The sequence below is a fragment of the Urocampus carinirostris genome, chromosome 20 (assembly GCF_059441175.1).
Source record: "Urocampus carinirostris isolate Australia breed hairy pipefish chromosome 20, RoL_Ucar_1.0, whole genome shotgun sequence".
Lineage (NCBI taxonomy): Eukaryota > Metazoa > Chordata > Actinopteri > Syngnathiformes > Syngnathidae > Urocampus > Urocampus carinirostris.
This window is the reverse complement of record NC_142368.1, coordinates 22,087,124-22,114,755: the sequence shown is the minus strand read 5'-3', so window position 1 is coordinate 22,114,755 and position 27,632 is coordinate 22,087,124. Positions and strand designations below refer to the sequence as shown.

The following is a 27,632-nucleotide window of genomic DNA, read 5'->3' as shown; positions in this document are numbered from 1 at the left end:
TGGAAATAAATATCGCTTTTCTCTTCGTCAGGTTCTTCAGTCATGTCCTCCCTCCTGTCCCTCGCCTGGGTGCTAGCGTCCTACCACAAACTCCTGCGTGACTCACGGGACGACAAGAAGAGCATGAGCTACCGCGGCGCTCTGGTGCACCTCTTCTGGCGGCTTTTCACAATATCCTCTCGGGTGCTCTCTTTTGCCCTGTTTGCCTCAGTTTTCCACATCTACTTTGGCATTTTTGTGGTGCTCCATTGGTGCGCCATGGCTTTCTGGGTCATCCACGGCGGCACTGACTTCTGCATGTCTAAGTGGGAGGAGGTGCTGTTCAACATGGTGGTAGGAGTGGTCTACGTCTTTTGCTGGTTCAATGTACAAGAAGGGCAGACACGCTTCCGAATGGTGGTCTATTACACCGTGGTTCTGTTCGAGAATGCCATTCTTAGTGGCCTCTGGTATGCGTACCGTGACCCAGACACCACCGACGCCTTTGCCTCTTATGCCCTCTGCAGTGTCTTCCTGTGCTTTGCCTCAGGTGTGGCCTGCATGGTCCTCTACTACGGGGTCCTGCATCCAATGGGCCCCCAGCTAAGGGTCCTGGCAAGCTCCTGTTGCGCAGAACTGCTTTGGGGGCTACCGTTACCCCCTGAAGCTGAGCCTATGGCGCCCACACCGGGTCCCCGTAGCTCCCAAGCAACACCGACAAGGGGCCTGGCTGGGGATCAAGCCGACTTGGATGAAACCGCCACGGATTCCTGCCTTCCGGTTTTCCAGGTGAGGTCCACAGAACCGGTGGACGCATCCGGCCGGCCCATCCCACCTGAAGGGCCTCTCATCAAAATAGACATGCCCAGAAAACGCTACCCGGCCTGGGATGCACACTTTGTGGATCGCCGCCTGCGCAGGACCATCAACGTGCTGCAGTACGTGAGTCCAAATGCGGTGGGCATCAGGTACAGGGATGGCCCTCTCCTTTACGAACTCCTGCAGTATGAATCATCCTTCTGATAGGCGTTCGCACCTGTATCCATCTTGACACTCATCCCTCTCGTCCTCCGATCTTCATCAGGCAGTCCAAACATTAAAAAAACAAAGAAACTATGTTATATATATATAAAGAAACCTTCTATGGCTGTGTATGAGTGTATAGATAACACATGAATGTTTCATTCTGAAAATCGTTTAATGCATTGACTTCTGTATACCTGCAAAAAGGCGAGTCATACTTCGCTCATCCTGACAGGATGTTGGATTCAAAAGGTGTGAGGGCTTTTCCTCACCCTGAATTTTACTGCCACTCTTATTGTAAATAATGCTAACAATTATCGTGTTTACTTAGATCCCCAGGAGGAACTGGCGGGAAAAAATACACGACAACATCGCACATGTAAACTGGTCAAGTCTAACCCTAGTGTTGCTATTTCTGTTCCAAAATCCTAAATCGTCATCACATCATGCAAGGCAAGAAATGAGAAGAGAGGGGGTTTAGAAGCACACTGACCTTCAATCAGTTCCACCTATTCATGAAATCTTTACAGTGCAGACTGCCCTCCAGTGGAGCTCAAAGGGTGACAGCACAATTTATAACATTTTCTAGCACGTTTTCTAAACGATAAGTTGAAACTATTAATGAAACATTCCAAAATGCTTCACCGGGCAAAAACGGCCTCTTACAAACCTTTGGTGTAATTTCCCCTGGAATAAGGTTTAAGTTATTGCATAGGGGTTTCCTTATACCGTAATATGTTGCCCAGGCCTATACTAATCTAGACTACGCTTAATTTAATCTTCGAACACAAGTCAACCAGCAAAATCCACCTGCTTTTCTCTGTAATTGGGGCGGCCATTTTGACAATACTGTCAAGCGATGATGACATCAAAAGCTAAGGCTTCAACTGATGACCACTCAATGACCTACTTCATAATGCAAGTGAATCTATTGGATGTAGCTCTGTCAAATATGGATTGAGCTCGCCAACACTGACAATGCTAAAACAACACAAGAGAAGAATCACTTACAATTTAAAATATGTCCACTGGATGTCGCCAAAGCCAAGTAGCACTCACAAAGCAACTGGAGCTGTATTTCTTCTATTCTCCGTCTCTTCCTCTCTATCCTTCTTTCTCTCTCTTTCTTTCTCTTTTCTCTCTCTCTCTTTCTCTCTCTCTCTCTCTTTCTCTCTTTATCTCTCTCTCACTCTCTCTCTGCCTTTCTTTCTCTCTCTCTCTCTGTCGCTCTCTCCTTCTCTCTACTTTTCCCTCCCCATCTTACGACATATATTTGTTCTTTATTTCTTCTCTCTCTCATTCTCTCTCTCTTTCACTCTCTCTCTCTCTTTCTCTCGCCCTGTCTCTCTGTACCTCCTTTTTGTCTTCTATCTGTCTTTTTATCTCTTTATACATCTCTTTCTTTCTTTTACTCTTTCCTTCTTTGTCTCTCTTTCTCCTTTCTTTCTGTCTCATTGTGTTTCGTTTTTTCTCTCTTTGTCTCGGTTTCTTTCTCTTTCTTTCTTTTGCTCTTTTGGTTTTCTTTCTCTCTCTCTCATTCTCTGTCTCTTACTTCCATTATTTTTTTCTTTTTCTCTATTTTTTCTTTCTTGGTTTCATTCTTTCTTTCTCTCTCCTCCTTTCTCTTTCTCTCCCTGTATCTTTCTTGCCTCCCCTTTTTCTCCCTCACTCTCTTTCACTATTTCTCTTTAATCTACGTGTCCGGCCCTGTGAGAGTTTTTTCCTACCATGTGGCCCCCGAACTTCATTGAGTTTGACACTCTGCAGTGATAGGTCATTGTGAATTTCTATTACCATCTTTTTCTAACTGGCATGATATTTAAATGCTTGACTGAGCCTATGCCAACCCTAATTCTAATGAATAAAACCTGGTAATAACATACTGATAACATGATAACTTGTTATTTTAGAAATATAAATCCAACTGGTAGCCCTTCACGCTGATCTTTAACAGAAAAAAATGGTTCTCCTTTTCAAAAAAGGTTGGTAACCACTGGTTTGGACTTCAAGGGGCAAATAAAACATTGTTATTTGGAAATTCTATTAGCCTGACTTACGCTTTCGTATATTTATCAGCGACGTGTTGTGAGAGACGGGTCTGGTGGGGCACAGTCATATTTACAAAAACGTTTAATCAACATCTGATTTATTATTTGAATAGCAAAGAAGCAAGCAATATATAAACATTGGAGGAAAAAACGGTTTATCGTCTTACCCTAATCTAGAACTGAAGTCAATGCGCTGCTCCTTTTGAATCAAAGTATCTATAGATAATCTTTTTTTTTTTTTTTACCAAGCAACGAGAAAAAAATTACTTTATTGCTTGACTTGTTGTTAGCTTGCTAATACTATCACTAATTCTATTGTGTGGGACTGAGGTGTACGCCAAACCAGAATTGTTAATCTCACCATCGCCCTCTGCCATGAGGCAAGATAATTGCAAAGAAGCAAAAGAAGTATACAAGCAATGCGTTGTTAACTAATCGTATTGGTTATTTGGATCCTTTAACCACTAGAGTCGTGGTAATAATTGTCTTAATAATTTGAAAAATCTGCAGTTTTGAAAGAGAAAATCACAAATGTTGTGAAGTTAAATAAGAAAGAACTTTAAACAGAATAAATGTAATCATTTATTATGTTTCTAATTTAAAATGTTCCGTGGTGATAGGTGAGTGCCTCCCAGGACTGCATGTCACTGATCTTTATACAAAAAACAAATAACAGCAACAATTTATCAAATCTATGATATAAACTTGTATTCATGACCAAATCCGCTGTATTGGCAGAATCTCACCCACTTTAAAGTAGCTTTCTTTGTCCTGATTAGCGGTTTTCTGCTTTTCTGTGGCCACATGTGCCTGATAACATCGTACTGTAAAAGGGATAATGCAAGTTGAGAGGGAACAAGCAGCAAACACTGGGATATCGGGTGTTAAGGCTTTACTTAGAGTTTACGAGATCTCTTCCAGGCCAAGGAAATGGTAGGACTTTGATTCCTTTTAGGAAGCCATGCGGATACGAACGATAGCTCTTTGCCTTGGAGGTTTCATTATATACTGCGCACAAACTCTTATGATTGTTGATGGTTTTTTGACCGTCGTGATAAAACATGAAACTGGTTTGTAGCAAGCTCATTATGTTCCCGTCCTGTTAGCGTGCATTTCCATCATTCTCCTCTGATTTGTGCATGGTAAAACACGACATGTTGATGTCACAACTCTCTGTTACTAAGGAGGACCAATGTGGTGCCATATGTTGTAATAAATGTATAAAAAAAAATGAATACCTACAATATCAACCATATAAATAGCTGAACATATAAGTAAATCATGTAATACCTAAACATATGACATAAATGCAATTTATTCATCTATTTATGCATTTTGTCATTTGTTTTATCATTTTTTTCAGTATTGTGTTGAAAATTTTGTTGTGTATTTTAGATTTATTTTCTCATGTATTTTGTCGTGTATTTTTTTACAATACAAAATGTTTTTCAAATGAGGGGGCAGGTCAACCTGACCAAGCTTTTCACCTAATACTTGATTGATGAGTGCACTAGCAGTAAAATGTGTGTTAACAGTCGTAGATAAGGACCATTTGTTCACTGAGGTAGTGTTAAACATTTACACTTCAGTGTTAAACTAACACTGATTATTTTTGTGAACTCGGTAATAGTGTGAATTTAACACTTAAATTATCAATCGTTGACGGACTGACAAAGGGTGAGTGAGAGTACTGAGCTTAAATAGAAGGGAGGCCAATCTGTCAACGAGCCGCAGCTGGCGCCAATTGGGCGCCATGGTAACAGTGACAGCGATCAACCAATAGGTGAAAAGCTCAGCAAATTTGAACCGCCCATCTCGTTTAAAAAACATTTTGTTGTGACAGAAATACGCAGAAAAATACCCACAAAATATATAACAAAATAAATACTAAAATAGGTAGATGTCAAAATACGGGACAAAATTCTAAACAAAATACCCAACAAAATCCACGACGAAATGCAGGGCAAAGTATATAACCAAATACAAAACAAAATATGAAATAAAAAATATGACAGAACAAACACAAAAATAAATAAATGACAAAGCACAGGACAAAATACAAGACAAAATAGATAATGAATTAAATAAATGACCAAATACCCAAAGAAATACATAACAAAATAAATACAGAAAAAGTCAAAATGAATGCATGAATACATAAATAATTGCATTTTTGTCATATATTTAGCCTTTGTATGATTTATTTCTGTGGTCTTTTATTCATATTGCATATATTTGTTGGTGTTTATTTATACATTTATTTCTGCAGGATTGGTCCTCCATACGTTACAATATCGAAAACAATTTAAAACCTGGTGCTGAACAAACTCATCCAGTGGTGCTAATGCTTGTGGACCCCCAGGTTCGCTTTCGGGGCTTTCCAGAGTGCATCCAAAAAAAAAAGCCAAACAGCCCCAAAACACTGAAAGCGGCAGCACCTCAATCTACACACTCACAAAACTACAGCAAGACTCTCTATGGTGCCATTTGGTTTCGCCACTATGTGTTTTTTGATTTATTTTCCTTGATATCTGAAACAATGAAAAGCAAATATTTTGGAGCACAAACTGCAAATGAATTTTAAAAAAAGTCTGTATATCTAGTACGTGATTGCTGTGTTGTGACTTCCTGTCATCTATATGTCTTTTGTGTGTGTGTTTATTTCTTTTTTGTTATTATTGTAGATTTGACTGCAACCTTATATGGCAAGGGTGGGCAAACTTATTGAATCCCCGGGTTATAAAATTTGGGCCGGTAGGAAAAAAATATAAATTTTATTTTTATGCATCTACCGACACAGTCTCGAATCTGGTACTTCGGCAATACATGACAGAAAAAGATCTTGTTGGCCTCTATTTATTTTTGGTCATTTAAAAAAAATATTTTTTGCACATTACATTCACCCAAAAATAGAAAATGACAGTAAAATTTTGATAAGTCTGGAATAGTGTCACGATTACCGATGTGAATCACCTGTGCCCGCTCATTTGGCGACAACCGCTGCTGGCCCTGATTGGCTCCCTGTCCCTTTTTAAATCTAGTCCTGTCACTTTCCTGTTGTAAGTCCGTCTGCGAACCTCTGTTGATCAAGGCAAGCCTTTTTTTGACCCTGACTCCCACCCGTCCCGTTTTTGTTCCCGTTTTTGCTCCCACTTGTCTCCGGCTACGACCTGTTTGATCCCGACCACGTCTGCTCTCCCGTCCCGGCTTGCGACCCATTTTTGATTCCGACTACGTCTACTCTCCCGTCCTGGCTTAAGACTCGTTTCCGACCCCGACCACTTTTTTGCTCTCCCTGTCCCGGATACCGACCTGTTTTTCCGTCCTTGACACCGCCATCGCTCGCTACGGAAGATCCACTTCCGTATTCGGATCACAATCCGAGTGCGAGAGCTTCCCGCGTCCAGCGAACACCGGATCGTAGGCGCAGCCCTTCCTCTCTTCTTTCATGAAATTGTGGTAAACGTTTCGCAATTGGGTCCTGATTCCATTCTGCTCGTGACAAATAGTAGCAGCGACATGCATTTATGAATAAACAAACATGCAGAAATGTACAATTACATGTAATAGTTTTTTCATTTTTGTCTATAAATAAATTAAATTGAATCATCTTGGGTATGAAACACGCAGAATTAAAGCAAAATAACATTTCATATCCCCTTTAAAAGCACTAAATTTGATGATATGCATTGAAAAACACAAAAGGCAATCCAGCTAGCTGAGAAATTGTAAAAATTAATAAATAGCATGTAGAGGAAAATGTAGCCAGCTATTTAAATGTTGGGAACACTGAGGACAAGAGTGACACAAAATCAACACATTTTCACCCCCCCATTTTAGACATATATACTTTTAATATTTTTCGTTTGCCTAGCGGCACGTGGCCCCCAGGCTGCAGTTTGCCCACCCATGTTTAACTGGAACATGGATTTGATATTGCAACAATTATGGGTGTCATGTCAATTGCTGCTAATTGAATTGTTATGGAAAACGTTACTTGATTATTCCCAAAATTCTAGGTTGTTTTAGCTTGTGGGTGCGTATTTAAATAACCTGTGGGTTATGTGTTTTTAATGGATGCTTTATAACAGAAAAAAGCCACAATGTGAGGATTTTTGTGGTGCTTGAATATGATGGAATAACAAACTGGAAGGAGAAAAAGAAGCAACGCTGATGTCCAGTATTGTATTTTTTTGCCCTTTTTGAAGGAATAATATGAATAGAATTAATAACATATGGTGCTAATGTTCATTTTGTATGTTTTTTTCTTGTTGATTAGAGGAAATGAGAAATAATATGCTGAAAATATAATGTTAAGCCTTACTGTAGATTCATATGAGACTGTTCATCCCAGAAGAGAGAAAATCAATATATAAATAAATATGGTATTTGAAAGTGCAATACAGCCACCGTGTGTTCATATTTTTACAATAGCTTTTAATTTAAAGGGACAGTGTGCAATATTCGATTCCTTCTAGAAGCATAAAGAAACTGTCACCGAGTAAAAAAACAAACAAAGATTGATTTGAATATCAAGCAAAAATACTTCAACTATCAGACCAATGTTAATTTTTATTTTTAAAAATGGAGGTCGAGAAATGTGTAATTCTTTAACACCGTGGAATCCCCTCTCAGGTCGGCGACATGTTTGTCCAGCATCCTGCTGCCACGCTCTGTCATGTATCACTGGCCCTTGCTGCAACCAGACAACACAGTGCCATCTAGTGGTCAAATATTACACATTGGGGCTTTAAGTCAAAGGTTAATTTTGTTTGGTGAATTTATTTCATACTCAACACAAATTATTCCTTTTAAATTTGATGTTTTCAACAGTTGAATCTGCGGCAGAGCTGAAGTTGAGATTTGCAGTTGTGAGTGAATGAGGGGAAAAGGAAAATAACCTTTTTCTGGTTAAAAAAAAGAAGAAAAAAAGAAACTACAGAACAACTTAATTAGTTCTGGGAGATATCTGATAACTTTGCTCGTTTTAAATATAATTTACCTGATTTAGGATTTACTTCAAGAATGACTATTAATAAAACTTTTCAATGTTTATTTTTCATGTTCTATTGATTAGCTCATTTTGAGTATTTTTCTTAAAATACTACATAAAACAGAGAAAATGTATGAAATGAACATACTTATTATAAATGGCAGATGTCTGATAATTTTAACTATTATTTTTCCTATTTCGGGATTTATTTCAACAAGTATTTGAAAATAAATTACATTTCTCATTCTACAATAGCAGCTATCTTGTGTTAAGTAGTATTCTAAAACAAAACAAAAATCTTAAATAACATTAAATTAATTCGCTCCTAAAACGTTAGTCGACTTGTGATCCCAAGAGCCAAGAAGAAATCTGCCGGTTCGAGAGCATTCTCCATTCGGGCCCCGTTGCTGTGGAATGCTCTGCCCTCTGAGATTCGATCTGCAACCTCAGTGAAGCTGTTTGAATCGAGGCTTAAAACACTTATACTCTATAGCTTATGAATGACCTGTTTTATGTTGACCATGTCTGTGTATTGTTTGTTAATGCACTTGTAACATTCATTGCAGTCTGGTCATCCTGAAAGGGGGGTTACGTCATGTGTGGCCCTTTCTCAAGGTCAAGTTTTACCCTAAAATCATGTAAATTTTAGATCAAGGGGTGGTGTAATAATAGTCTGTAGCATACCTGTCAAGCTCCAGGGCTCCATGCCCATACAAACTGTCGTATTTTCTCTGACAAAATACAAAATAAATCTTACACCATATTTTTTTTTCAAACGTGTATATTTATGTAGTCTAACATGTTATATTGTACATGTGTTTCGTTATATCATATATATTGTTAATTAACATTTTGTTGTGAGATACTGAGTTGCTACTGAGTTTATTATAAAAAAGAGTTCAAAAATTGAGTAGCTTGGATGTTCACTGTAGAAGGAAAAAACACATGCAAATATAATTAAGTAGAATTTTCATATTCAAATTATTAATTCGTTTTCTGCATTAAATTATTCTTGGTAATACACTGATTAAAGGGATAACCACAAACCTGTCTTTTTTCATTTTCTCCTTTTATACTTCCTTTTTTTCTTAACTTCTTTATATAACATAATCATTCGTAATATAATGCATCAAAGCAAGTTAGCGATTTGAGAGCCGTCTCTCTTTAATGAGTTGAGCCGAAAAAGCCGGTTCTCTAAAAAGAAACGGACTTCCTTTCACTACACAACTACCAGGAATGATGCATGATGGGAAATCCCCAGGCGGCAGATGCATGCACACAGTAGCATCAAACCGCTCGCTTCGTTTACAACGAAAAAAACTTGTTTGACTTGATTGATTTGCCGTTTCGTGATGGTCGGTGTATACCAGATGGTACCCATAATTGACAAATTAGCGTTTTCCGTACATATTTCCCTGTACGTCGTACACGTCTTAAAATGCGTAATAAACGTACTTTGTATGGCAAAAACGTACAGGTTAACAGGCATGCTGTAGTCTGTGCAGCCCTTTGAGACTTTTCGTGATTGAGGGCTATACAGATAAATATGACTTGACTCTGCAATGTAAAGATATTCTGTTCAGTGGGAGCTTTTTAGTAGTCTGCATGACGAATAAGTGTACTTTTCATAAAATATATAAGGTTGTGTGTAAATCGTTTTGGCAATATGGAAAATAATATATTTTCGTTTCACATCCTCGAGTGTGGAGTAACTCCAGTCCTCACTTGGACGAAAGGAGGCGCTGCTGTGCAAGCCTGGCAACATTTGACGCCCAAAATGGCGGCACGGTTGAAAAGTTTGGATTGTTTTGCTCGACTTTGTTCCCTGAGCATTTAACAAAGGCTGTAACTAATTGGCATCCCGCTGAATTCAACTATTTACTTTCATAAGTTGCTTCCCTGTCTGTGGAATTCGGGCTCGGTCAAAAAATGAGAATGGTGCTGGGCTCTCTCCCCAAATTCAGTGAGACTTCACCCATGCCATGCTAGGAAGCTAAGCTAACGTCGGAAGGAGTTCCCGGTGTTTCTCTGAAAAGCTTCGTTTCGGTTATGTCGCGTCTCGGTTGGATGGAAGAGGAGCTGCCGGTGAGCACAATATGAAGAACAAGACGTCGCCTTAGACATGGAGGAAGATGTGAAAAAAGTGAAAAAGGCAAGTTTACACTTTTGTGGGGGTGGGGGCTGTGTTTTTACTGCCAGCCATCCACTCATTGGCGACTAGCATGCTAACTCTTTTTAGTCCGTCGAAACATACGTCCTAAAGAAACGTGACGTTTACTGAATATTTCTTAAATTAAAATATACAGTACATTAATATAAGTTACAGTACTCTGGGTGCTGTTACAAGATTTAGTATCGTGATGGCATAATGAAGCCCCATAACTAGCAGTGAAGCCCTGCAGGTATATGTTCAACATAGATGAATCATTTCCTCGACTGCGCCACCATGTGTACTAAAATATATAACACGCTTGTTCAAACCTCGCACTGTTTGTTTTCTGTTATTAGTGTCATTAAATTTGTTCAAACCGCTTGGTGCATGCAATAAAACTGTCGGGTATATAATATTCTCAGAATAATACATAGTTGAAAGGTGTATTAGGAAAGTTATAGAGTAAGAGTGTATCATGAATTGTTCTGTATTACAAGTTTAAAGTGAAATAGGAGGTAAAATGATGTGCTCATTCATTGTTGTATATTTTTTTGCCATCAATTTTATATCTGTGACCCCCGGTACTCCAGGGCACGTCTCTTTGCCGGCATCAACACACACCTTGACTCGCGGTTCATGAACCACTCATTTAAAATACTCGGTACGCGCTTCAGGGATTTGACCCGAGGAGCACATCACTTCTCTACTAAACATAATTTAGCAAGATGGCTGTGTTTTGAAACTTTTTATTCTTGAAAGTACAGTACTAGTGATGCGAGAATATTTCATAATTTGACTTAATGTCATAAATCGGCTGTTTTATGACTGCAGTCTCTGATCCTGCGCTTCTCATCTGCGCATCTGTAGTTAGATTTGTCATTCAAATATATGTGTAGTTAAGCTGTTTAGGCGGTATTAAAAGGTTTTGGAGTGGCACGGCAGTGGAGTGATTAGCGCTTCCGCTTAACAGTTCTGAAGTCTTGGTTTCAAATCCAGCTACCAGCCTTCCTTTGCAGAGTTTCCATGTTGTCCCCATGCTTGATCTTCGTGTATTCCAGTTTCCTCCCACATTCCAAAAACATTTCAGGTTATTTGGCAAGTTGTCCCTAGGTGTGAATGAGCAAGTGAATTGTCTGTGTGCCTTTCGGACTGGCTGGCAACCAGTTCAGGGTGTCTCCTGCCCACTGCCCTAAGATAGCTGAGATGGGCTCCGGCACCCCCGCGACCCTGCTGAGGATAAGCGGTGCAGATAATGGATGAATGGGTAACAATGTTTAGTGCTCTTATAATTAGGGCTGCAACAACAAATTGATAAATTTAATACAAATTTATTAAAAGCGTTGGCAACTTTCTTCTTTATCGCCTCATTGTGTTGCACGATTTAAGAGCCAATAAGCATATCAAATCAATGCAAAAAAGTGCGTTGCGTTTCGTTTTGAAGTTATGGGGCTGTAGTACGACATTGTTCCAGCAGAGGGCTCCCTTAGACGTTTTAAAAATAAAATGATCCTACATTTTTCTAATCCTTTTTGCATTATTCCTAATGAAATAGTCATGAAACAGTAACAGCTACAGTTAACAATTTTGATCTTTGGTTAAGGTGAAAACAGTATCTTATATATTTGTAGGTGTAGCATATTTTTGTATGTATTTTTTTGTTTATTGTTAGGTTATTTGACAATTTTTTTGTATTGTAATTATAGAATATACTGTTGTTTTGTGCACCACTTTTTGATCCGTGCAAAACTTTAATATTTGAATAGGGGAGAAAATTAAAAACTATTTAAATAAAGATCTAATAAATCGATAAAATCCACAAATTCATCGATTATAGTTGGGTGCAGCCCTACTTGTAATGCGCCTTTTGTCCTGATCTCTGATTTGTATTTGGACAACTACAATAAAAATGGGAATGGGGCAACCAACCGTTTATCCATAAAATTTCCCTATTCAATTCTCTTTGTTAATCTGTAATTTTCTTTCTCACATGGTGGCATAAATAGCCTCCCCCCCCAAGTTACAACATTCATCCATTCAGAGGTGCTGATCGCAAAGTGAAATTGCCACACAACGGGGGATAGTGACTTACAGTAATTAGCTAATGAGTTTTGAACCCCCAGTATTCCCGATAAAACCATTTAAATACAAAAGAAGTAGGTCATAAGTTCTAATATGTAAAACGAATAAATATGAATAAACATGTAAAGGAAAAATTAAATAGTGTTAACCTTTGAATTTCGTACAATTTTGATGATGTGAAAGTATGTGTTGTATATAATAATAATAATAATAATAATTTCCTTGTATTGTCATTCTGTGTAACAATGTACACAGAATATGTTATATAGCGGGAAAATGCTCTAAAGAGGGTCCAGGGAAATATTTCATTCCACACCGTATACTGTATAATAAACTTTGTAACACCAACAATGCCTTGACCATTATTTTGGTCCCATAGTTTCTTCCCAGTACACTGGTCCGAATAAAACAAGCCTGAGCTCTCAGTTCCAACATGCAATGTTAATGCACCTGTTGTGTGAAGCCGCGCGGTGTTAAATAATGCAGTGGTCATCTGCAGAGTTCTACTGTGGAGTCTACAGTCAAGTTTGAGTGCTGGTGGCATCACAGGATGCTGCGGGCGTCTTCTTACTTTCATGTTTTTGTGAAAGGCGCTTCCCTTTTCTGTTGTTTCTCTCGACGTGAGGACTTTACTTTTTGCTAGCAAAACGCAAGGCAGTTCTAAATAATCCGCTAGCATCCTTTTGCATGGACTACGAGGTATGTTCGTTCAACTCAATCAATTCTATTTGAGAAGTTGTAACATTACCTGTTATCTCGTCATTTAATGTTATTTTTTTCCAAAAGTTGTTTACTAACAAGGCCAGTATTTTTTGTGTTGAATACATTAAAATATTTTAAAAAGTTTTAGTTTTTCTGAACTTCCCAATGGGTGCCTTCCACCTTTAGCCTGGTATCGTGTCCCCCTTCAAGCGGGTCTTCCTGAAAGGCGAAAAGGGCCGGGACAAGAAGTCGCAGGAGAAGTCCGCAGAGCGCCGGGCACTCCACACGGTCTCCCTCTCGCAACCCGACCACCGCATCGACCCTGACATCCTGCTCAATGATTACATCGAAAAGGAAGTCAAAGTGAGGCAATCTCTTACAGACGATTTATTTCCCCTGATTTTTCAAAATGTTTCTATATAATAACTTTGTTGGTTGTGTGTTTTCAGTATTTGGGGCAGCTGACATCAGTGCCAGGATACTTGAACCCTTCAAGCAGGACAGAAGTCCTCCAGCTCATTGACAATGCAAGAGTAAGTTGTTTTACGCGGCTATGGCTGAACAATGACGATTTTGAGTTACTCACTTCTGTCTTTAGAAATCGCATCAGTTGGCAGGCCAGCTGACATCTGAGCAGGACGCAGTGGTGAGCTTGTCGGCGTACAATGTCAAGCTGGTTTGGCGCGATGGCGAGGACATCATCCTTAGAGTGCCCATCCACGACATTGCCGCCGTTTCTTACATCCGGGACGACTCTTTGCACCTTGTGGTCATAAAGACCGGTACGACAGAAGAACTGAGCCGAAGGTTTAGTGCGTCCAACAATAATGAACAATTACAAAAGTTGCTTCTGCTCCTCAGCCCAAGATTCTGGTGGCTCTCCCTGTCCAAGCTCCTGCCCAGATCTCAACAAATCTCAAACGCTTAGCTCCTTGTCCGAAAGCGGGGCCGTGCTGGTGGAAGTGTGCTGTCTGCTTGTCCTCGCCGTTGACAACAAAGTATGTTAAGATTACAATTATGCCTCATGGATAATGCCACAGACCAGGAAAACCTATGACATTTTTTTTGTCTCAATTTAATCACAATTCTTTACTCAAGCATGTTTTGGGGAGTAATTTGTAAATTTTGCCCAAATTACTTTCAAGTTACACAAAAATAAAAGAAATTAAGTCAATTTGAGCTAACCATGCTTTCTGAACAGGCTTCACTTGATATAGTGGAAATTTGCACATTTCTATCAAATGTGAATCGTGTACAACAATAATTCTCAAATAAAAGCACAATATTTTTTCTAGTCACTTGTAGTATCTCTTGACCTTAGAAGGTATTTCATAATATAATGTTCAGATTTTTTTATTCATATAATATAGTGACACATTTTCCAAAAACAGATTAAATGGGAACAGTTCTGCATTTTATATAGCGCTTTTCAAACACAAAACCTTGTTTTATTCTATAACTTATGAACTACCTATATTTCATGTTGACAATATGTATATTATTGGTTATTGCACCATCCGTTGCAGCCTGGTCCTCCTGGAAGAGGGATTACCTCATGTACGGTCCCTTCTCAAGGTCTCTCCATTTACCGCATGTTGAGGTTTTGAGTTTTTCCTTGCCCTCATGTAGGTTTTAGATCAGGGGATGGTGTAATAATAGTCTGTAGTTTGCAATAATCTGTTCTGTGCAGCCCTTTGAGACTCCTTGTGATAAATGTTTATACAAATAAACATGACTTGTTTTCTGAATGCACTGACACATGCAAAACCAATCAAGTAATCTGAACCCATATATGGACTTCCATATACCATGGCAGTCATTTGAAAATTTCAATATGATAAAAAGCACAATCAGAATCTTTATATCAACTTTTATTTTGGGTATTATTTCTTCAGGAGTCACTTGCAGTAAAATATCGGACCTTTTTTTCCCCATTTTTGTGCACTAGGGTTTTGTTTTCTTGTTTTGATTTTGAACGTGTTTTTTCCTGCAAGACATTAATGGAATAGGGGGAGACACCTAAAAGCTTCTGCTTCAGCCCACTCCCCTTTGTGCATATCTTTATGTACTATATCGTTGTACTGAACACCTTTTTTTGCAAATATTCCATAGTTTCCTTTCGTCAATTAGTGAATGTTATTGTTTTTAGTGATGTGTCCAGATAAAAAGCCACAAAAAACAAACAAACGAATTAATCAATAATGACCATTAAAAACGGAAATGAATGTGCACTTATGACACATGAGAAAAGTTTTAATGTGATTCTATATTGTTCTATCCCCCACACCTACAGATAACCCCCAAAAACATTTGATGTTTTTTTTGTGTGTCAGGCAGCTGCAGAGGAGCTTTGCCTTCTGCTCAGCCAAGTCTTCCAGATCGTCTACACAGAATCTACCATCGACTTCTTGGACCGAGCCATCTTTGATGGTGCCACCACCCCCACCAGACATCTGTCGCTCTACAGCGGTAAGCATTCGAAACTGAGGGAAAGTGTACCTCATGACTTCAAGCTCACTAACTTTTTTGTTCTCTACCACGATTCCTCAGATGACTCCTCAAACAAAGTTGAGATTAAAGAATCCTTTGAAGGCGACGGCAGCCCTTTGTAAGAGTTTGGCTTCTTATTGTCTCTCACACTGGATGTAAAAGTAGTTGACATTGGTGTAAAACCATCACCCCTCAATTATACGTCCCTTAGTCCATTCAAGGCAGCAGATGGCAGTCCTCCGTCGGCCTCAGGCCCCAACTCCCCTCAGGCAAAGGCAGCGAGTGAAGGGGAGCTCAGCGCCACGGCCGCAGAGCTGCTCCAGGACTACATGACCACGGTATGCCTGCTTTCTTAAGGAAGCCTAATTATTTATAGAAATCTGAGGAGTTTGGCACTAAAGCAATATTTTACATTTGTAGACAAATAAAATCCTGCACATTCGTTTTCCTAAATTTTTACAATGCAATTGCCAGGGTATAAGCAGTCTCATATGCTCACTTAGTCTTCGTCAATCTCTTTTTTTACATTCCAGGTTTTATTAGTTCCACGTTTTATTTACGTAAAGGGACATCGGGTATTATCTAGCACCACCTGGTGGTAAAATATAACGGAATAGATTTTTTTTTAAACAATCGATTCAAATACTAAGCAAAACACATAAATTATCATATAAATGTTAATTTTCTAAAAACACTCATAGGTCAGGAAATTTGTATGTATTTTTCATAACATATGGGTTAACCTAGGGGAATTTTTCTTAAATAGTGGGGCCTTAGGTGGCGCAAACATGTTTGATCCAGGGGTACTTTTTTAACTTTTCAAAAACAAGTGCATTTGCAGCTTTACTGCACTGGGATCAGTAATTCTCCCATTGGTAGCGTTTTGTTAACATTTTAAATCCATGTAAGCATTGAATATGAAGTGTAGATACAAAGTAGAGCAGACCGTAATGTGACCCCATGAAAAAAATTAACCCAGATGAGGAGACAGACTTCTTGGAGGGGCACGAGAGGATTTCTTCTTCCGTTAGGGGGCAAGTCAGAACATAATTGAGACGCACAGACCTACAGGGTGATTGTCCATCATGTTGCTGTTTAGGGTGCCCCCAAAAATAAAAACCTTATGAAAGGCTGGGCAAAAAAATGAAAAGAAAAATGGTGCGGTTTGGTCACGTTGAGTATCCCTAGTTTATATTCTGCCTTGTGCTTTATAGCACTTGAATTTGGTTACAATACACAATAGAGTGAAATGTAGTGGTCAAATTTAACAAAGTATCCCCTTAAGAGAGCTCAATTACAGTATTTGGTGAAAGCTGAGTACTTCTGCACAACCAATATTTTTACTTTTTCGGACGAAGAAAAGCCTTCAAATTTCTGGTTTTCCACATTCTTTGCCAATAAAATTGCCAAATTAAAATATTTTTATTACGCTGGCCTGGTCCATTATCAACTTCATATTCTACATTTTATATTTGATTCGTCCCACAACATTCCATTTTATTAAAGCAAAAATAGCCTTTGGTGTGTGCAGAAATCTCCACAGGCAGGTGATTGAAACTAAACACTGCATTTTAAGTGAGGAATTTTCATTTTGAAATAGTTTTAAGCTGCGCATATTTCTTTGCCACCCAGCTGCGCACAAAGCTGTCCTCCCAGGAGATTCAACAGTTTGCAACGCTGCTGCACGAGTATCGCAATGGTTCCTCCATCCACGAATTCTGCATTAACTTGAGGCGGCTCTACGGAGACAGCAGAAAGTTCCTTCTTCTCGGTATGAAGTATTTTGATTGTATGAAGTTGTAAAAAGAGAAAAGCCCCCCAAAATATCCTATCTCATTTATGATTAGTTAAAAAAAGCCCCACATAATTACATTATGTACTCGTGTTTCGTGTCTTTATTTGGCTAGCCATTCATTTACTTTTTCTTTTGTAGGCTGATTTAGTTGTTTAATTCATTTTAACCATTTCATTTCAATAGGTGTTTAATCAAGTATGAAAATTCACATTTAATCAATAAAAATGTGTTGTTTGTATTTTTTTCTGTTGTTTCGTCGAATTTTTGGATTGTTGCTGCTGTTTTCCATTTTTCCATATACCGTTTATACTTACATATAGGGTTAATTCAGAACTATAATATGCAATACTGAATTCAGGCTTGGCTTATATGAGCATAAAACTAAACTAGTACAAGACAGGCATAGCCGTGCCGTGTCCTCATACTCCCCCCTCGCCTGAATTCCTCTTCCTGTTTAGTCAATTTGCGCTGTCCGGATTGTGTTTCAGAGTGACCACATCTCATTTTATTGTGATCTAGTGCATTTTATTGCTTTTTTTTTTATAATGGGTCCCGAGAAAGGTCGCGATCAGGAAAAGTGGAAAGTAAAGACAACAACGATCAGGTCAAAAATGAAATGATTGCGAAGTATGAGTGTCTGCCATCCAAGCAATTCTTTATGGTGCAGTAAATGGTTTATTATGGTTTTCTCTTTTGTCATGTTATAATAATCTTTCTTTTTAGTTTAGGTACACTTTTTATTATTATAAAGCAGTTTAAGAGTGTTGGCTCAAATGCGATGTAGGCTTATATGCAAGTAAATTTCTTGTTCTTACAATTGCGTAATTTACCATATTTTTATCACCCTAAAAGTTGAGATATTCTTCAAATGACGCCGTGGGCCCTATCGTGGAGTGCGCTCTGTGTGTGATGTAAAGTGGCGGACATAGCTGAGGACACCACGAGTTGTGGATTTCAAACAATTAATAAATTCCCCTCAAGGTCCTTTGAGTCAAAAGGTTTCCAGACCCCTTCTCTAGAACCTTCCCATAACCAAAATGTTTATTTCAGACACCTGAAAACTGGTAATGCTGTAGCACTTGTGAACAAATCGGGACACGAACCAGAGATCCTTCGATGTTAAAAGTCTGAGCGTTTTGACACGGCAGCATCCACTTACATCCTTTTCAAAATTGTACGAACTGCAGTATTTATGGCTGCAGATCCTCTCCTTAATTTAAGTCTACTGGTCTGCTGATAGGGCGGCACGGTGAATGGGTGGTTAGTGCGCAGCCCCACGGTGCAGAGGTTCAGGGTTCAAGTATAGCTACGGAAAACTCCCCATGTGGAGTTTGCATGTTCTCCACGTGGCTGTGTGGGTTTCTTCTAGGCACTCCGGCTTCCTCCCAAATTCCCAAAAACATGCATTTCAGGTTAATTGGCCGGTCCAAATTGTGCCAGGTTGTGAATGAGAGAGTGAGTTGTCTGTCTCTGTGTGTCCTGCGACTGGCTGGCAACTGCTCGAAAATGACTGGGATGGGCTCCAGCACCCCCATGACCCTACTGAGGATAAGCGTTGCAGATAATGGATGGATGGTTTGCTGATGAGCTCGGAGTACTCCAGAGGCTCTTTTCGGGAAGGCAGTTGAATCAAGACCTCACTAAGTTGATGTCCATTACAGCCCTTGTATTTTACATCAAATGACCGTACACCATCAACAACAACCAGAAATACAAAGCAATTTTTAAGGTTAACAAATTTGTACCAAAGGTTAACTGTGTTTGAACTGGAAGCTAGATGCATGATAAACCCAGAGTAAACAAACCGCAGTCGCTCCTATTTTTCACACCTCTAGAACAGGGGTCAGTAAAATATGGTTCATTTTATGAGTACATCTGTAGCATGGTAGTCTGTACCACCCTCAAAGACTTTTTGTGATGACATGACTTCACTTGACATGAGACTGCTATAGGGTAAAGTTGGTGTGTATACAAGGCTAGGTTTACACTGCAGAGGTAAATGCTCAATTCCGATTTTTGGGTGGAATCCGATGTTTATTGTGAGATTGTTCACATTTCCGACTAAATGCGACTAGTATGCAATCTCGTGTGACTTCTATGCGTCCCCTGTTTGAAGGCGACTAGTGTCTTGCTTGTGCAGACGAGGACACGAGACATTACACGCAATGCGTCCATTGTTAGCGGAAGTATTCATGGATGCTAACGCAGTAGCGTATTCAGGTATTTGAAAGTAATTCCTGTACCGGAGGCTAAAACCTAAATACTAATTAAATCCAAAACTTCACTTTCTCTCCTTCAAATACTTACTCTGTGTTTTCATCCGCCACGGTGTGTTGAATTCTACCCTACGTGGAAGAACATGGAAACCGAGTATCCGCCAGAGAATTGAAGTTTAATGAATCAATGGTTTGCAATTAGAGGAAGCTGAAAAATGAACTCCGACAAATTTTTATTTGTGTGTTTACCTTGTAATCAACCCTTATATAAACCACAACCACACTCAGTTTTGCTCTCGCTGTAATTTTAAATATGCACAGTTGTATACGTGTCTGCAGGTGCACCTGCGCCATATGGAGCGTCGTGTATGTGTTAAAAACATCAATATCAATCAGTTATGGATACTGCGGCTTTTAACACGGTGCGCCTTATCGTCTTGAAAATCCGGTAATGTTTTACTTCTGCCGCCACAGGCCTGCGTCCCTTCATCCCCGAGAAGGACAGCCAGCACTTTGAAAATTTCTTGGAGACCATCGGCGTCAAGGACGGCCGCGGCATAATCACCGACAGCTTCGGCCGCTACCGGCGGGCGGCTAGCTCCGCCTCTAGCTCTACCGTTAACTGCGGCGGCTTGACGGGAGAAGCCGGAGACGGCGCCGCTTCGGACGAGGGGCCGGAAACCGCTGAGACGTCCGAATGCGACGAATGGGACCGGATGATCAGCGACATCAGCAACGACATCGAAGCGCTAGGCTGTAGCATGGACGGTGAAGGCGCCGCGCTCTAACCTGGACCCATCGATCACACTGAAGGTTAATCGTCATATGAAGTCCATCAAATGCACTTACAGTGACATGCAGTCAATCTATTGTTATTTTTCTACTCACTTATAGGCAGTATCTGCCACTGCAGTCAGCAATGTAGTAACAAGCCGTTTCTCACAAGGAGTCATGACTGACGCTTTTTTCTAAAGATTATTTTGTTCTATCGCTGCCTTGTGTTGTTTTTCTCGCCTTTATAAGAATTCCTTCTTGTAGTTAAGAAATAGTCATCTGCCCCAGCATACAAAAGTCATCTTTTGCCTCAACATCTGGCTTTATACTGTGTTCTAACTTATAAACAGGGTGTTTTCGCAATTTTATTTATACTTTGGAAAAGAACAGCAAAACATAAACAAGACCCTTTTTCTACCCAGGCAAGAAAAACCCCAAATGTCAATCAAGCAGGTTTCTTGACAATTTGAATTGTGAGCTAGTTCTATGTACTGTATTTTCCGGACTAAAAGGTATACCTAAAAAGCCCTATTTGGCCAGAAATTTGAAAGTGCACCTTTTAATCCAGTGCAATCCAGCATAATACGGTTGATGAGATTGGAAATGCATGCAGTAGTTATGGTTATGCGTTACCATACATGATTTTACAGTCATACCATATTTAAGCAATTGTTGATCAAACTGTAAAACATTGTGTGCAGTGGGAATTTAACCCGAGTAGTGAGGGTGAGAGTGTTGACGCTTTACCACGAGATCAGGCCCACCAAGGGTTGTAAACCGGCCCGTGAGACATTGTCAAAAGCAGCACAAGAGAAAAATGAGCTGCAGTTTTAAATATGTCCGCTTCCCTAAAGCCAGGCGCCGCTCGCAAAGCAACTGGAGCTGTATTTCTCTTCTCTCCCTCTCTTTCTTCCTCTCTCATTGTCTTTCTCACGCTCTTTCTTAGTCTTTTTTTTTTTTAAAGAAAAAGAAAAAAACTCACTTTCTCACTCTCTTATTCTTTCTCTTTCTTACTCTTTTTCTTTCTCCCCTTTTTCCATCTCTCAAGTTCAAGTTCTCTCTGTTTTGCTTTTTTTTCTTACTTTCTCTCATTATCACTCTTTCATTTTTTTGTCTCTTCCCCCTTGTCACTCATTGTGACTTTCTTTTTTCCTCTCTTCTTCCATATTTCTTTTTTCTCTCTCTTTTTACCATCCCTTTCCTTCTCTATTGTGATCTCTTTTTCCCCTCTTCTCCCTCTTTCTACTTCTCTCTTTCTCTGTCTTACGAGTTCTCCCTTTCTCTTTCCTTCCCTCTCCTTTTCTTTAATCTCCTAGTTTGACCCATGTAACAATTTTTCTGGCATGTGGCCCCCAGCTAAATTGAGTTTGACACCCCTAACTAGGCATTAGACCATATCCCATTATCATACTATTTTTACTCACGTTGCCGGGAACAATGATTTGCACAGTGCATTCTGATAGGTTTATCAGTTGCTTCAAAACAAATATTAGAGAATGGATCAAAAAATATTTGAAGAATATAGTAGGCAACTTTCATACGCATACATACTAAACAGAGACGTTATTGGCGAAGAGGTGAAGTAACGGTTTAATCTTTCAGAAATCAATGTTGTGGCACCTTGCGTAAAAATAGTATGATCATGGGATAAATTCTAATGCCATTTTGAATGCTATCTGTACCACTGGTGGTGTAGTGGCAAACTACCCCTACTTTAGTTCTATTACAATTGCATGCAATGTTTAACAATTTTGGTCAGTGGAAAATACTGATGCATTTCATTAATTTGTACCTGTATACACACAAGCCTTTGCTCCAGTTTAATTTTTGCGCCTTCGTCTGATATGACCAGACTATTTATTTGGGGCTGCGTTTCATAATTAGGTGCACCCAATAGTGCGGACTATATGGTACATGTTACAGCAATATTTGATTATTTTGTCAATAAAAGGAGATACCCATTTTTTTCTGGAAGAATATGGGATGCTCTAAGTGTAAGTGTTGTGTTGTTCAGCTGGCTTTTACCTCCAATTTGTGCCTTTCAAACCCCCGCATACACACAGCGCAATTGTTGTGCACATGTCGATTAAAAACAGCTATTTTTTTGCAATTGTATTTTGCCTTATTTTTGTAGTGTGACTGCAAATGTTTCGGGCTGGGCGTTTTCTACTCAGGACTTTTGATCGTGATTACTTGTGAGCGATCATGCGCTTGTGCAAGCCTGAAAATTCTCAGGCTTCGTCAAAAGTTTTTTAATGCCATCAAAGTCGGCCGCTCGGCTCGGGCGAATTCCATCCCTATGTGAGAACATTTTGGTTAAAACGTCCAATGACTTAACTATGAAGTGCTGATTTCAAGATTAAGCACACAACTGCCATGAAAATGTGCATCCTAGTTTAATGCTGAGCGTGTGTAATGAATTATTACCGACACCGTGTGAATTCCTTGAAAAAATCTTAATTGATCTCCTGCTACGTTAATCCTTAATCCCATTTGTCCGCGATAGCGGGATTGTTCCGGCCCTTTCATATTTTAGTGACTTTATTAAAATGTTCACTTGGACCGATCGAATCATTAAAAGGGACTTTAGTCTGGGTTTGTGCCCTTGTGGGGCCTTGGCTGTCAGTTCCCATTACTTTGAGGATTTATTGTTTGGGTCAAGGTTGTTGATTACATGTGCAATTCAAATACCAAACGTGTTAGGCTTGCCATCAGTTACAGTGACTAAGAAAAACTGGTTGTAGCCTTAAAGGGACAGTGTTAGATATTTGGTGCTCCCTAGTGGCACAAAACACCTTCAATAAAAAAAACATTGATTTTTCAATACTAGCCAAAACTTTATGAACTATCAAACCAATGTTAGTTTTTAAAAGTATTTATATGTCGATAAATTTGCATTTGTTTTACATAGCGGAATCCATAATTAGTAGTTCTTGCCATGTTTGTCTGGAATCTTGTAATATGATGTGCTCATTTGTCATTGATTTGTGCATTAGACAATACAGTTCCATCTAGTGGTCAAATATTACACAATGTACCTTTAATTGTTTCATTATGTCTGAGTAATGAAGAAGATGCTTGTTCTCAAATCAACATTTGGGTTGCGAGGAATAGGGGAGTAAAACAATCGCAGGAGCTCTGCATATCTGTTAAGTCAAGTCATTTTTATTTGTATAGCCCTTAATCACAAAGAGTCTCAAAGGGCTTCACAGGTTAATACATATAAGCAGTTTAGGTTATTCATATGCTATAGAGTAGAAGTGAGTTTTAAGCTTAGATTTGAACATTTCCACTGAGGTTGCAGATCGGATCTCAGAGGGAAGAGCATTCCACAGCACCCATGCCCGGATGGAGATCGCTCTCGAACCTGCGGAACACTCCTTGCTCTTGGGATCACCAGAAGACCGGCGCTCTCAGAACGAAGGCTTCGGGCCGGAACATAGGGGGAAATCAGATCTGAAAGATATGAGGGGGAAAGTCCATGTATGATTTTGTATAAGACTAAGAGAACCTTGAAATCACATTTAGGAGCCAATGCAGGTTAGCCAAAATTGGGGTTGTGTGATCGGATTTTTTTGTCCTAGTTAAAAGCCTCGCTGCGGCATTTTGTACCAGCTGAAGACTCTTGAGTCTGGTCATCGGAAGACGGGAGAGTAGTGCATTACAGCAATCGAGACGGGAGGTAACAAACGCGTGAGTTATAATCTCCGCATCCGACTGAGACAGTATAGGACGAATTTTAGCAATGTTACGAAGATGGAAGAAAGCGGTTCTAGTAATTTTCTTCACATGTGTTTGAAAGGACAGATCGGGGTCAAATGTGACACCTAAATTTTTAAGTGAGTCATTCTGTGTGATGTGGCATTTGTCAATGTTCACAGCAGTTTTAGAGAATAAGTCGCGGCATTTAGATGGACCAATGACTAACATTTCGGTCTTTTCAGAGTTAAGACGCAAGAAATTGAGTGACATCCACTCTTTTATCTCAGTGAGGCAGGCCTCCAAATTTGCACAGTTTAGGGTGGCAGATTCCTCCATCGGAAGATATAGTTGAGTGTCATCTGCGTAGCAATGGAAACTGATATTATACTTGCGAATAATATCACCTAATGGAAGCATGTAGATGCTGAAAAGAAGGGGTGGCGAAGTACTGAACCCTGCGGAACACCACAGGTAACACTCAAGGGCTCAGATGTCATTTCGCCATATTTAACACAGTGCGTCCTATCTGAGAGGTAAGATCTGAACCATAAGAGGACGTTTCCTGAGAGACCAATCCATTTTTCCAACCGTTCTAGTAAGATATTATGGTCCACTGTGTCAAATGCAGCACTAAGGTCCAGCAGCAGCAAAAGTGATGAAGCGCCAGAGTCCATTGCCCGTAGGAGATCATTAGTTACCTTAATCAGAGCTGTCTCAGTAGAGTGATTAGCCCTGAATCCTGATTGCATTGATTCAAAAAGATTGTTCTCGGATATGAAATCATTCATCTGCTGTGCCACTACTTTTTCAAGTACTTTAGAAAGAAACGGTAGGTTTGACACAGGTCTATAATTACATAAGCTTTCTGGATCAAGGTTGGGTCGTTTCAGTGTGGGTTTAATGACGGCGGACTTAAAAGCTGCTGGAACTACACCTGAGGAGAGTGATATGTTTATAATATTTAGAACTGAAGGTGCAAGGACGCCAAAAAGACCTTTAATAAGTGAACCTGGAAGCGGGTCGAACTGGCAAGTCATCGGTTTGGCCGTATTCACCATCTGTTTAAGATTATCGAGTGACAGTTCACTAAAACGGGACAAAATCCCTGGACAGCCACCCTGTCGTGCATCTGTAGATTTCAGCCCTTTAGTATGTGTTGTATTAACAACGTCTTTAGCAATTTCTTCCTGTATGCATTGAATCTTCTTTGTAAAGAAGACCATTAAGTCATCGGCTGAATGGGTGGAACTATCTGGGATAGTCTGTTGCCTTGTAAGCGATGCTACAGTGTCGAAAAGGACTTTGGGATTGTTCCTTTGTGACACAATCACCTTCGAAAGGTAGGCCGATTTTGCAGAGGCAAGGGCCGTTTTATACTTCAACAGACTGTTACACCAGGTTTGGTGGAAAACCTCAAGCTTGGAAGCGCACCATTTTCTTCCAGATTTCCTGCATTCTTGTTTAGGGGCCGGTCACACAGACATTTGCGGCTGAATCACGGCCAGAAATTTCTGCCTTTGAGGCGGACGCTATAGGACGCATTGAGATCGCCAATCAGACGAGATACGGCAGTGCATAACACGAGGTCGGAAATTCGCGGGTGGCAGCGCGAAAATATTTGGCGCTGTTCAATTCTTGAGAGCGCAGGAACACAGTCTTTCACGAGTTTATCAAGGCTGGACCACGGCCGTAAACTTCTGGCCGAGAAGCAGATGTCGTTGGGAACCGTTGTACGTTTTGAGACCGCCATATACAAGAGATAGAGCAGTGCTTTACTCGCGGTCGGAAATTTTCACGTGGTTGGCCGCGTTCAAAACTTTTGAGCTGCTCAAAAGTTTGAGCACGTGTTAAACCGCGTGCCGCACACGTGGTCAACACGAGGTAATGACACGGAAATGACGCGGAACGACGTGCTCTGGCCGCGGCCAGGGCGTAGTTACACATGGGTAGGACGGGAAATTTCAGCGGGTAATCGTGGGTGGAGCATGGTAATAGCATGTTCTGCGCCTGTATCGCGGTGTTATTACGTGAAATTAGCGTGTTACGCGTGTGACAGTCAAACGCCTTTCTCCGCGTATATACAGCGCGATTTGCCGAGCACACAGTTGTGCTCGTGACGTCAAGGGGGTGAACATGGATCCCCGTCAGCGTAGTTTCTCTTCATTTCGAATAAATCTTTCGGTGCATTCTCAATGGTCGGAGCAAGGCTTTGATGCTAAGTCCTTAGCTTGGCCTAAAGTGTAGGTGGTTGTTCAAACCTCACATTGTACCTTAACTGTTTATTCACGGTATTTTTGCATTCCGGAGATGGAATAAGAGCTTGCTCTGTCCACTCCACGCATCGGCCCGGTATTGCAGTACCTCCGGGAACGGTGCATTCGCAATGATCGCAACAAGGCTTTAGGGCTAGGACCTTAGCTTAGCCTTTTGGTTGAGAGTAAGTGTCCCGGCTCCTAGGCTTTGTAGCGTATAATGAACTGACCGATAACGGATAATGGATAATGAATAACGAAGATAGATCAATAACCCTTAAAAACCCCAAACCCCTGATGCTAGGTCCTTAGCTTGGCCTGTAGCAAGGCTTTGATGCTAGGTCCTTAGCTTGGCCTTTTAGCTTGGCCTTCTTTGATTTTTGCAATTCGGAGATGGAATAAGAGCTTGCTCTGTCCACTCCACGCATCGGCCCGGTATTGCAGTACCTCCGGGAACGGTGTATTCGCAATGATCGCAGCAAGGCTTTAGGGCTAGGACCTTAGCTTGGCCTTTTGGCTGAGAGTAAGTGTCCCGGCTCCTAGGCTTTGTAGCGTATTATGAACTGACCGATAACGGATATTGGATAATGAATAACGAAGATAGAACAATAACCCTTAAAAACCCCAAAACCCCTTTTGGCCGAGAGTAAGAGTCCCGGCTCCTAAGCTTTGTAACGTATTATGAACTGGTCGATAATGGATAATGAGAAAAATAAAAGAACTATTACACTCAACAAATCCCTCCCCCCTCCCCGTCAGTGTAGTGATCTCGTCTTATCCCATATTTATTTCTTGACATTTCTTATCAGGATAATAAAAATGATGCCACAGCTTGAAATCTTGATTTTCACGGGACTGTGTCTAGAGCGTTTATGATTTCTACAGCCCGAGAAATGCATCCCTGCCGAGATTTGCATTTCCTCACTTCTCCATCCACTTTTACCTCGTTTTATCACACTTTTAGGGAATGTAATGGCGAACATATAACCATATCCACTTCGTCTTGCATTCGTTGGGAATGTAATACAAAATAATCCATTCCGTCTTTGTTTTTGTTGTGAACGTAATCGGACGGTAATTGGGAGATCCTAGTCTATATAACGCGTTTATTTAAACAATAAAGTGCGATCGTATTCTACAAAATGCGTTTGTTAACGCGGATTAAAAGGTCAAAAGCGATCGCAGCAGAATGCACGTTCACGCGAGGGTGTGGGGGGGTGGGTGTGTTGCGTAGGAGTCGGATTTGGGCACAACACCGGCTCGGGAGCTTTTATACCCGTGGTCCACACGAGAAAATGACGCAGAAATGACGCGATGAGGAAGCGGAACAGTCGCCGGCGTCTTTTTTCCGGCCATACCACAGACGAACGGCGGGTTGTCAAATTTTGCGCATTTTCCATCCCGGGCAACCACGGGCAAAAAAAAAA

General features: G+C 40.3%; 2 protein-coding genes and 2 pseudogenes across 2 annotated transcripts in view; all 4 read left to right on the top strand.

Moving 5' to 3' along the window:
* Positions 1–7,451, top strand: part of xkr6b (XK related 6b) — a 93,592-nt gene extending 86,141 nt beyond the window's left edge. Inside the window, exon 3 of the mRNA XM_088324637.1 lies at positions 32–7,451. Coding sequence (XP_088180763.1) covers positions 32–1,002 — 971 coding nt within the window. The 3' untranslated portion in view covers positions 1,003–7,451. The remainder of the gene's footprint in view (positions 1–31) is intronic.
* Positions 7,452–9,668: 2,217 nt separating this feature from the next.
* Positions 9,669–22,361, top strand: ccm2 (CCM2 scaffold protein). Its single transcript, XM_088325375.1, has 10 exons — positions 9,669–10,195; positions 13,163–13,339; positions 13,426–13,509; positions 13,575–13,758; positions 13,838–13,974; positions 15,310–15,445; positions 15,527–15,584; positions 15,678–15,804; positions 17,099–17,237; positions 19,952–22,361. Exons 1-10 carry the CDS (start codon positions 10,166–10,168, stop codon positions 20,263–20,265), a joined length of 1,386 nt encoding a protein of 461 aa, XP_088181501.1. The 5' UTR covers positions 9,669–10,165; the 3' UTR covers positions 20,266–22,361.
* Positions 22,362–26,161: 3,800 nt separating this feature from the next.
* Positions 26,162–26,336, top strand: LOC148346598 (U2 spliceosomal RNA; annotated as a pseudogene).
* A 210-nt stretch (positions 26,337–26,546) lies between these two features.
* Positions 26,547–26,674, top strand: LOC148346597 (U2 spliceosomal RNA; annotated as a pseudogene).
* The last annotated feature ends 958 nt before the right edge of the window (positions 26,675–27,632 follow it).